Genomic DNA, 12,427 nt, shown 5'->3' with positions numbered 1-12,427 from the left:
GATGATTTTTTTTTTTTTTTTTTTTTGAGTTTCTAGTCCAAGACAAACAAATCCCCTTTGTATGGTTAATTATTGCAATCAGGAGCTCCGTTTTTAGGCTTGGCTGAATTTAAAGATTGTTTTCCCCTAAGGATCTAGACCACTATAAGTTCCTATTACGCTTAGTCCGTCGTACTTGACGTGAAAAAAAACCGCGAGAAAAAATGGCCGTGTGAACTCCTGGGGGCGAGAAGCACGCGCGTCTCGTCCCCAGGGTTTCACGTGGTCATTTTTTCCTCGTGGTTTATTAACGGTCTCGCTCGACGCACTAAGCGAAAGAGGGACTACTCGTAGTCTATAAGGATCTGTCGTGCAATCTAACTGGTGCTTGAAAGTGAAACTCCTATGACTTCTAAACAAATCAAGTAACAACAAATGTTTTATTTTAACTGCTTCCAACCAAATGTAAATGAACAGATTAAACTGCTTATGGTTTCACCACAAATTAGCAAAAGATGTTGCAGGCACACGTTCCAAAGCTATTAACCACGTACTCTGGTGCCATTGTGTCATGTCTCATATGTGACGTCATTTATTTCATTTTATGGTCTCAGTCAACCTCCAGGGCGATATTTCTATCCTAATGGAACGTATCTTACAGCTGGACGTTTGTTGGAGAAATGCTTAATAAAATTGTGATATCTACTCATAATAGCTTGTTTGTCATTAGCATCAGCAGTGACGTCATTATGACTTCAGGCAGACATTCAAATTACTATAATCTTTCTTTAAATCTATTCATTTCATTAAGCAACGGAGAGGACGAAGCAGGCAAATTCAAAAATATGAAGAAATAATACCTTTTACAGGGAGGAAGAATCTTGTTGCAAACTCAATCTACCATCTAGGATTTTGAAATTTTGAAATTTTGAATTTTCGATTCTCCTCCAAGTAGCCTTAACGTTAACTTAGCTTACTTATACCTAATTGTGTTATATGTTACCTAGAAATATTATCGATTTACAGCAAATTAAATAATGATTGTGGAATCTCGATTTCTTGAACCCTCCTTTTTTCGAACCTCCTGATAACTCGAACCAAAAGTCGTTCCCTCTCCCAGTTAAACACCGTGATTTTACCCCCGATTTCTCGAACTATCAGATTTCTCGAGCCAGTACTCGTTTCCCTTGGAGGTTCGAAATATCGGGATTCCACTGTATGTCCCAAGTGTTGCCTTGGAAACATTTAAGGCGGCGAGGACAAAATGTTGACCATTAAATTTTGGGATAAGGTATAAAATTTGATACTTATAAGATAAATGACTTACAAAGTTTTACATTTTCAGCTTAAAGTTTTCCCCTTCCCTTGCGGTCAGAAAGGGTTTACTCTTACGAAGAATCTATAACATTTTCCTTGAAACAGTGTAGAAACAGTATGTTGTTCAAGATAAACTCATCCCATTATGTTCCCTCGCTTGATGATGGTCCCGCTGAGCATTCTTGATACGCTTTATTGGCAAACTCTGCGTTTTGAGGAACCACTACAGGTGGACTGAAAGATTCCGTGGAGATGGTACAGCTACACCATATCATTTCCTTTATCTTCTCTCGGAAGGTTTTGTTTATCAGAGCGTACACAAATGGGTTGACAGCAGTATTGAGCAGGATAAGCGTGTGGATGACGGAGTACGTGTCTTTACTTACGCTGAGAGATGTGTGGTAATCCACGGTGTGTGCAATTATGTCGGACACCCAACAGACCCCAAACATGACCGTGACAGTTACCGCCATCAAGGTGACTCGCTTCCGCACTCTGAGTACGCCCTGCGTGTAGCGAGATACAAATCCAATTAAGGTGACTACAAATGAATCAGCAAGACAATTTGAAAGTTAGCTGCTAAAGGGTAGCCTAAAAAAGTGACAGGATAAGTCAATTATGATGTCATAGTGAGTATTGTATCATACAGAGTCGCAGTCGCGACGTCACATTAATCACAACGATGCCACAGACTGACAACCTACATAGATTCTCTATCACATTAGTCTTTTATTTTGATAAAATCTTAACTGAAATTAAAAAAAAAAAAAAAAAAAAAACGGTGATATTTACAAAGTTCCTCTCTCTCAAAAAATCTAATCTACCAGCGCAATAGTATTAGCCAGAATAGCTAGAAATAAGTAAATTACTTACAGCATTTTAATCACCGTGCATTAGTCATGGCATCAGGAAAGTTAAGTTCAGCCCATTATAAATATTGTCGCGCATGCAAGGGAAAATAATTGTGCTGTTAGTCCTTTCGCCTACAAGTCGATTCGCCCACATTGAAGTCGATTCGCCTACACGATCAAAGTCGTTTCTCCTACACTAGTGTTACTTAAGTCAAAGTTATTTTGGGAAGACATATAAACACTGACTGTCAGACGTCTTTTGGTGGAAAGGGAGGTCGAAAGGAAAATCACGCAACAACAATTTATTTTTGCGAATTGGCGATATTTTGTAATCAGTGTCTCTCTATTACATAGTGCTTTATCACATCGTGCTCTTTATGGAGTAAATTTTTGCGGAGGAAATTTTTACAGAAACTTTGTTTTTGAGGTGACTTTTTTTTTTGGAAGTAACCGCAAAAATCGCAAAAATTAAAAACTGCAAAACATTTAGTACCACACGGTACTCTTTAGCTACACAATGGGGTTGACATAATCATCCCAAGTTTGGAATATTTTAGCTTTCAGGGAGCGGTATTTTGATATGATTACTCTTATTTGAATCCTTTTTAGTTTTTTTTTTCTGAAACCAAACGAATTCGCAGTGCCGTCAGCCGAGCCAAGGAGTGTCTTTCCCAGACTTGACTGCGTTTCTGTCTCAAAAGGTCCACAGCGGCAGCTTTCGCCATACCTTAAAGGGTATTGAACTGAACAAAAAAAAAAAAAAAAAAAAAAAAAAATATATATATATATGGCAGAAATATTTTAAATTCAGCTTCACGAGTAGAAGGTATTCGAAGGTATTCTTTATCGCTATTTGTTTTAGAATTGATACCTCTTAGGCGTAAAAAAAGTACCGTAAGTCCTCGAATTAGCGCTCGGGGAGCTTATTTCAAATTTAGAAGAAGACGCGGGGCGCTTAGTCGAGAGGGGCGCTTATTTATTTTTTTCCAATTCGTAGTCAGATATGATCGTTCTTTTTTTTTGTAATATATGTATGTCGGACCCTTGGGAGTTGCAAAAGGATCCTGTCTCTTATGAAGAACTCCGTCGTATAACTCCCTTAGCCGTTATAGACCTACTGCACAAGGTTGGTTGGGCTTTAGGCAATGAATCTGAAATCTTCACCTCATCCGTTGCGACGATCAATGTGCAGTGCTTGGCACTCTTCCATAAACCAGGCGGAGGGGAGGGGCTGCTTTTACGAGGGGAAGGGCGTTTCAACATAAGAAATGTCAACATGGCATGTCAACACAAGAAATAGATTTTCCTCGATCGAACTGCCGAAAATGAACTTGGAGTTTGACCGTCGGAGTTTTTCATTTTTAGGGACTTCAATTTTTAACAGTTTACCAGCGGACATAAGAACTCTGAACTCTAGGCTTTTATTTAGGCAAAAGGCCAACGAACATTTTTATTTGTACTTTTTAATCGTGAGTTTTTATATGTTTCCCAATGTACTAGTTTCGCCTTTTTTAACTTTTTACCTTTTTTAAATTTTTAAATTTTTAAATCTTACAGGACCCCTTTGATAACAGTACTTTATAGTACTGATGGGTTAATCCTGTCTAAAGATTCGTTATTATTATTATTATTATTATTATTATTATTATTATTACTATTATTTTAAATTTTGGCCAACAGGAGGGGCATCTATTTGAAGCGGGCGCTTATTTGAGGAGAGGCACCAATTCGAGGATTTATGGTGTTTAAGCCACGCCCACAAAACGGATCTTGGTACCCCTTAGAAGTTCTTTTCAAAATTTCCGACGAGCACCCCCTGGGGGAAGACACGCGTTTAGGCGAAGCTGAAACGAAGGATTCCTCCATATTAAGAGAATTTGTATTATTACTTGTACTTACCCGCTGTTGGAAGGCGGGTTGATTGTTTTCAACACGTTTGAGCCACAGGGTGTACACGATTCTGGAATACAACCCAGCCATCATTACCACAGACACAGCTACCAGGGTTGAAAACAACAAAGAATAAGCTCTGGGAATCCAGTTCTGGCCGTACATCGGGACATTCTTACAGTAACCGTCCTGCACTTCGAGAAACAGGAACCATGGCAGGTTTAGTATCACTGAGAAAATCCAAGAGCCAGGAATGATCACCTGAAATGGAAAAGAGCAACGCTTATGACAGTTATCCACAAGAAAATAACAATTTGTAATGACGGCGCTCACTACAAACGATGGCCAATTTATGTCTTAGTTTGGCAGCAAATGATTACCTTGATTGATAATTTTACGTATAATTTCGTAAAATTCGTCACCATTCAATTCCTTGTGTCATTCTTTTATAATATGGCTATCAAACTCGCATGATGAAATCTATATACAAAGTTTTAAAAGAGTTGCACTCGAGGTCAGCCTTATACTAAAGGAAAAATGAAATCTTCAATGGGTTTATCTAAAGCGATAAACCTGTTCGAACTTTCCCCCATTGTCTGTGGGTTATAGCTAATTTGCGATAAAACTAGTGTAAACTTGTGAAAAGTTTACAAGCGTCTCTGAATGAAGACTAGAAAGGCGTCAACGTGAACGCGTTGCATTTGCACAGCTGATATTCTGATTGGTTGAACTGCTTTTCCCACGTGTGCGAAAGTCGTTTCGCGATTGTGATTGGATGAAGAAATTTCCGTATGGGCTTTTCATGCGATCGATTTTATCCGAAAATCTCAGATAGTATGAGACGAAAGTATGTTTTATATTTTATCTAAACCTTTATTCGCAATAACATCCGCTGCATCTGCCCCTGCATATCTGACAGTGTTCCGGAATCGTCATCTGTTACGCTTCGCTTGCATCTGCTTAGATATCTGTGCTTAGATGCGAGTCCCTAAATTTACACCTGTCTATGCATTTACAATATAATTATATATTTATATTCTGTCAAAATTTACCCGCATTGTTGAAAATAGGACCTATTTTTGTAATGTTCGCAAGTTTCAGGCTTGCTCACTGCATGAATCATTGGCGTACCTTCAATTTCTTCTTGTTAAGTCTCTTGTTATTATGGGGATATATTACTGCAAAATATCGCTCAAAGGCGATCACAACCAGAGTGACCGTAGAGGAAATTCCTCCAACCCACGCGAAGATCCCAGCTGTCAACAATTTGCACAGGATTGTACCACCCACTCCCCCTGGGTGGTTGCCAGTGATTGCCGCGATAACTTCCGGTGCAATAAACGTTGCGTACATCATATCTCCAATAGCCAGGTTCACAAGTAGATAGTTGATGGGATTCCTGTGGAATGTAACGAAAAGAAATCGAATGGCTGAAGCGGTAGAGGCACGTTTATGTTACGCCTGAGTACTCATGTGCTGGAAGCTACAATCGTGGAGGAATGATATAATAATGCAAGGAATTATCTGTGTTTATTAACTGAAGTTTGCAAAAAAGAACTTCTATCCTTTTGAAAACTCGTTCCTGTTCCTCCTTCCCCACCCAATGCAATATTAAAACTCGGGAGAAACTGCAGATTTGTACGTGTTGTGTGTGTGTATGGGGCGGGGGGGGGGGGGGGGGGGGAGGAGAGGCTAGGCAGGTGAAGTTGTATTCGCGTCTGACGCGTGAGCAAAAACGCCAAGAGTGCCCCTTCGTTCCAAGCCTTTTGTCCATGATTGTACCTTTATTTGAGGCTTCCAGGACTGTGATTTGTAAAATCGATATATTTTATTGCTTTTAAAGCCATATTTTAGATTGCTTTTACAAATCACAGGCCTTTCTTTTTAACGTTTATTTTGCCATACCCTCATCTAAGACCAGGGGCCCGTTTCTCGAAGGTCCCGAAAAGCTTTCGCACCCGGAAAGCCATAGCAAAATCTCGAAGCTTATGGTTACAGAGCTGTTTTATTCACGTATTTTTAATATGAACAGCGGTCCTCTTCATTCAAGAAGTTTCAGGCGTATACACTTCTCCGTTTTTAGATACAGGTGAACTAACAATGGCTTTACTGGCCCGAAAAGTTTCCGGGGCTTTCGAGAAACCGGCCCCAGGCTTTTCGATGCGGGAAGTTTTGATGACTTAAGCTATGTGTGTAAACTAATTGTTGTAAATATTGCTTCTTTTAATATACCACTGCAATTTCACGAGGTTAATCTCGGCATACCTCATATCTCTGTTCCTCTTTATGATCAGACAAACAAGAAAATTCCCCACGATATTCACAATGAATGCTATACCATGCACAGTTATTATGGCAATATCGTTTGCCCCGGCCATGGCAGGAGTTTGGAGTTGATGCTACAACGTTACGCAACCTGGATAACAGAGAAGAATAAAAATGATAAGCCATAGTTGCATGTCACTAGTCTATGATTTATGTTAGCACAATTGCTAATAATCTGACAATTTGATTGGCTAATTTGCCGTTGTTGATAAGAGTCCAGACAACGCTGCTCGCGTCAATGTGTCACGCTCTTGGTCACGCTCTGAGAAAAACAAACAAGCAAACAAACAAACAAACAAACAAAACATTTTCTTTGACGTTGATGTTGTGGTAAAAAACAAATCGAACATGGGTTAGCGTTGTCCGCGCTCTTATCCACAACGATATGCGTCATCACAGTGCTCAAAATGTTGTGGACTCACGATATTAGCCATTGATACACTGCAATTATAGTAACAATAATGATACGTACGTCACAGCGAATTCCTTCGGTTCAGCACGTGGGTTTTACATAAACAAAATTAGAGGCAGTTTACTGAAAAATGCGAGCTCGCTCTTCTCACTCCAGTGACGCCGATTCAAAAGGTACAGGACTTTGATCTTCGAAAAGCAATTTGATTTAATTCTTCTCGGCCGCTTCTATGCAGCAGTAATTACACTCCATACAGAGACTATTTGCACTACCGTGCTCTATTTCATAGCCATTTAGGGTTCTGCGCAAGGCGTGTTACATTTATCATACTCTTTAGCAGAAAAAAAAAGAGAGAGAGAGAGAAACTGACAAACTTTATACAACAAACGAGAACTCGCACAAGGAAAGCATTCGCCAGTCAAGATTAAGGGAACTATTATATGTGTGTGAAACGATCCATTTTTTGCTAACATACCCAACGTAAGCTCTGTGGAACCACGGTGGCTGTCCGGAAACTATTGGCACGTTTATACTACAACACTGTAAATTTAAGGGTAATTGCCACTAAAAATCAAAGAAATCGTGGCCACGGTCGAAAAATCGATTTTGCTCATAATTTGCCAGTTTGAAGGCCTAGGTAAGTAGCTGAAGGAAATCAAGTTAGTTTTTTGAAATATCCAATATAACGGCAGAAATTCACGAAAAACGGTTATCGCACCGAAAGCTCAGATTTCACTTCGCGGTAATCCGAAATTTTACACTTTTCAGCTTCTTGCTACACAGTCGTTTACATCGCTGTGAAACGTTCTCAACGTTAAATGTATGCATTGATTCTTCCTTAATCAAGAGATAGTGATTGTTTTTATTTCTTGTGCTTTCTGGCCGAACTGAGCCCCGATTAAGTAGACATACTTTTCTAATTAAAACAAAACTCAAAAGTTATGCAAATTTAGTGAGGAAAAAAGCTGACCGGTAGTGCTTCAAATCGTCTGATATTCTAGCAAAAGACAGTTCAGTCGATGAATTTTAGGCTTACGGATTCATTTTTTTGGGATCTACCAGCAGTTTTGCATGAACGCCGATCAAAAATCGAGAAAATTGCAATTTAGCCCCTTTGAAATTTGCAATGTAACGGAACACGCTAGAATAGGTAAAAATCTTTTGTTGGCTTGAGACAGGACAATCAAAGCCTATTAATGTCTTTGACGTTTGAAACGCCTTAGAAATAATATTTAACTTAGAAATTGCCTGTAATAGCTAAAAAACACGAGTAGAACCAAACTTAATCGTTCCCTAGCTCTCCCTGTTTTGTGTCACGCATGATACACTTGGCCGATGCTACAATCTTGGAAATGACAATGTGTGGCGAAGGTCAAGTAATTTATGCAGCTTCGGGATAAGTGACGGAGTGTTTGAAGCGTTCAAAGTATTTCCCCACCAGTTGCTCTTAGATTCCCTTTGCGTTTAGATAACTCCTACCAGAAGCAATTCAAATCTGCAGGAGCAAGGATATTCGGGACGGCTAAAACGCACTGTTCAGCTTTCTCAAATAACAACTCGTACTAGAGCTTTACACTGCAATCCACGGTGCTACTATGCAGCGAGTACGTGACGGACTTGGAAGATGCGTCAAATCTGTAGAAGATGATGGAGCTTTCTCCAGAACTCAACCTTCAATCGCTTTTTCAAATTATGCGATATTCAGCTATCAGTTTGCTTTCCTTTGAAGCTTCGTCCAGTACAAAAAGCCTACCTTTGCATTCAGCTCATTGATCGGGGTGGAAAAAGAGACGTCAGTATCAGTTTCATGATCAACTTGCAGGGCGAGAAAGGAAGAGAAAAGAGTTGAATTGCATTGATAACGCTAGGGTGGGGATGAGAGAAAACTCCTGATAAAAATTGCTTTGTTTACAAACCAAATTTGTGACGCCACAGTTGGTTTTCATTGCTATTTAGCACTGAAGCATGAAGCATTTTTGTAGCCAATGACATGTCGGTATATCTTTAACCTACGTTGTGGTTTACACTTCTGAAAAAATTAGTGCTACCTACTCTTTATCATGCTTTATCATGTAGTCTTGTGGATCGTTTTATAACACCAACTACTGCCTCATTCAGTTGACGAGCCTTTCTTCGACCCTGGTTTAACCTGCTTTTCAGTTCAAATAAATTAACAAGAAATAATTCGAAAACACAAGTATCTGTAAGATGTTGGATGTTGCAACAAGGTGGCCAAACGTAATTAAGCAAATTGCGTGTGTGCAACATTGGTGACATTCTTGCGCGGGTCAATTTTTTTTTCCTTGCTTCTAGTCCAGTTCTGGCCCTTCCTTTGTCACGAAACGTCGGGAGAGAGCCGAGAGAGAGGGACCCTCCCTCTCGACGTTGCGTGACAAGGAGAGGGCCAGAACAGGACTACCTTGCTTCTGGATAATCATTGAGGGTGTGACCGTTAAAACTACGGAAATTATTTATTTATTATTCCTAAAGTATTTGTTTACCTCGACTTCCTTCAATGATGAAAACTTTTAGCACAAGGATTGGCGTGTTGCTTTTTATCTGGTCAGACTGATTTTAAAGTACAAGCCAGCAGGTGCAAGTCAAGGAGGAATATGTGTTGTTATCATTGAGGAGAGTTTCTGGTTCTCTGTTCATCAAAGACTTCAGTCGTCACTGGCGCGCCTGAGTCCACAGGGAAGAACTGTTCTGAATCTTCTAGTAAATTCACGGACTTGAATAAATTTCCATTTGCCGTGTGTGTAATTTCCACAGATCCTTGAGTGACATGAATCAACTTCTGGACCTGTACCTAATCAGGAGCCGGTCATGGGCTCCTGACCTAATCAATGAGATTGTCGATTCCAAGAAGTTTCTCGGTTTCTCGAAACACACACATTCGCCAAAAATATTCTTCACGTATGTCTCAATGCGATAAAATCTGAAGGACTTTTAGTAGCTTTTGATATCCTTGTTACACTGTATGAGCGGTATGACCGTAACTGCGTGCCGGCACAAATTCCACCGTATTGAAGAACGAACTCGCGCGGGGCGTCTTTAACTCATCCAGCTTACTTCGATTCTTCTTTGATAAGTGCGTTGTTTGTTTGGTTATCGATACAACATTAATTTTTCGTGGGAATAGATAGCCTCCTACTGGCTGGCGACGGCATAAAGCTTGTAATCCCTAACATCGTTTCAATACGTATATACTATTGGGACCTTTTTTACTTCGTTCGGCGGGTTAACTGGGCAATCTTCTCTTATTAATGCATGATTTCGCACATCGACAACAAAGATCTTGTTATGAAAATCTGACTCATTTTGAACGATGAAAAAATGGTTTCAAATTTGTTTCCCTTGAAAAATCGCTCGAGCGTGACACTGGGCAGCGAGAAGATGGAGAGTGTGATTTAAAAGTTTGGTGTTTCTTTTTCGCTTTTTTTAAAACTCTTGTCGGCGATTTTTTTTTTAAGTTAAATACTACTTTTAAAGCTTTTCAAATGTAAAAGACATTAATAGGCTTTGATTGTCCCGTCTCAAGCCAACAAAAATGGTCTTACCTATTTTAGCGTATTGCGTTACATTGCAAAATTCAAAGGGGCTAAATTGCAGTTTTCTCGATTTTTGATCGGCGTTCATGCAAAATTGCTAGTAGATCCCACAAAAATGAAACTGTAGGCCTACAATTCATTGGCTGAACTGTCTTTTGCTAGAATATCAGACAATTTGAAGCACTACCGGTCAGCGTTTTTCCTCACTGAATTTGCATAACTTTTGAGTTTTGTTTTAATTGGAAAAGTATGTCTACTTAATCGGGGCTCAGTTCGGCCAGAAAACACAAGAAATAGAAACAATCACTATCTCTTGATTAAGGAAGAATCAATGTATACATTTAAAGTTGAGAACGTTTCACAGCGATGTAAACGACTGTGTAGCAAGAAGCTGAAAAGTGTAAAATTTCGGATTACCGCGAAGTGAAATCTGAGCTTTAATTCGGTGCGATAACCGTTTTTCGTGAATTTCTGCCGTTTTATTGGATATTTCAAAAAACTAACTTTATTTCCTTCAGTTACTTACCTAGGCCTTCAAACTGGCAAATTATGAGCAAAATCGATTTTTCGACCGTGGCCACACTTTTAGAATTTTCTTTGATTTTTACTGACATTTACTCTTAACTCGTAGCTTCTCTGAACTTTATGGTGAGTGTTAACTATTCCGGTTGGCGAAAATTTTTATTCGTTGAACACACACGCTAATAATGAATGGATGATGAGCTAAACTCACGAGGTCTTATGCTTATGTAAATCTTAGAAAGTTCCAGAAGCATCTTTGCGTATATTTGGGTTTGCGGGACAATTCAGACTAATTATTAAATACTCTACATTACGACTATACCTGACAGGTGACAGAATGAATAGGATTACATAAGCTGATTATGTAGCAGTGAGGTTTGACGATTGCGGGGGCGTCAAGTTCTGCTAAGTCTGCATATATAGCGACCATGCATGGATGTAGATATTTAATACTTACTGCTGTAGTGTAGTGATAAAACTACAATTAAAATACACTTGAGGTTAGAACTGAACAGCAACTGCTCGCTTACTTATTCACAGTTGTCCAAAGCTCGTCCAAGGTCTTCTTTTCTACTCAAAAATTTACCTCTCCCCTCTGCTTAAGTTGTTCTTGTTTCTCTACTTCTAAGCTGCTATGCGAATAACACTCAAACGTGTTCCTTTAGTAGTTATCCCTTAAGTGGCTATTGCGTAGTTAATGACGTAGTACAATTTCAGACAGACAATATCAAGCGAATGAGTACCTTAAGGAGTCCTACAGCATGTCTGACAGTAAATGCCCTGGTAGGCAATTAGGGTCAAAAACAGCTTTCTCATTCAAATCTTTAGTTGAAGAGTACAAGAATTTACCTTCTCATTTAGCTTCAGTTCAAAAGAAAAACAGAGTCCTAAGAAGACTAGAAAACTTGCTAATCGATAATCTGAAAACGCGCGCTAACGGGATGCGGGAATGTTGAGAAAAGCTGGCAGTTTTTACTTCCTGTTTTGCACATATGCGCGAGTCAATACTGATGATAGAAATAACTTGTTTGTTCATAGGCTAGTCATATAAGTGCAGATATAAGTTGTATTTTAATGATATACGAGTTACTGTAAAATTGGAAAGCTGGCTGTTAAAGCGTCACAGTTTAAGCCGTTTTCACGTTTTAGTCAGCCCAAGCTATGCTTATTTATTGGTGGAGAGAGTTTTTAAGGCATCATTGTTGCCTTTGGTAATTTTATATTATAAAACACTAGCGTATAAGCTCTCGAGCCTTTTCGATCTCGGGCTAATATTTTTATTTTGTTATAACAAAATTTCCCCGGAAACTATCAATTCATCTATCTCTGAGAGAATAACCGAATTGCTATATTAATATTTTAAGCTGTTGAGTTTATCAGCGTATTAGCTTTATCATAGAGAATATCAATGCAGTTGTGCACTTGAAATATTATAGTGTTTACGGTGTACAACGTAGTTGTATGCATGCTCCCAACAGCATGAACCTCAGCCATAATTCCTCAGGAAGTTTGTGAGAACATTGCAGATTGTTTTAGATCGCTCGACTGCTAGTATATAGTGAATAAGCGACACTTTGTGA

At 39.2% G+C, this 12,427-nt stretch overlaps 1 protein-coding gene across 1 annotated transcript; it reads right to left on the bottom strand.

Moving 5' to 3' along the window:
- Positions 1–400: 400 nt before the first annotated feature.
- LOC110047660 (pyroglutamylated RF-amide peptide receptor-like) lies at positions 401–11,502 on the bottom strand. The gene is made up of 5 exons (XM_020753418.2): positions 11,378–11,502; positions 6,303–6,453; positions 5,169–5,436; positions 4,047–4,298; positions 401–1,802 (listed from the first exon to the last, which is right to left on the bottom strand). Exons 2-5 carry the CDS (start codon positions 6,413–6,415, stop codon positions 1,440–1,442), a joined length of 996 nt encoding a protein of 331 aa, XP_020609077.1. The 5' UTR covers positions 6,416–6,453; positions 11,378–11,502; the 3' UTR covers positions 401–1,439.
- Between the last annotated feature and the right edge of the window lie 925 nt (positions 11,503–12,427).

This window comes from Orbicella faveolata, unplaced genomic scaffold (assembly GCF_042242905.1).
Source record: "Orbicella faveolata isolate gen_17 unplaced genomic scaffold, um_ofav_v1 contig_14, whole genome shotgun sequence".
Lineage (NCBI taxonomy): Eukaryota > Metazoa > Cnidaria > Anthozoa > Scleractinia > Merulinidae > Orbicella > Orbicella faveolata.
This window is presented reverse-complemented; position numbering and strand designations above follow the sequence as displayed.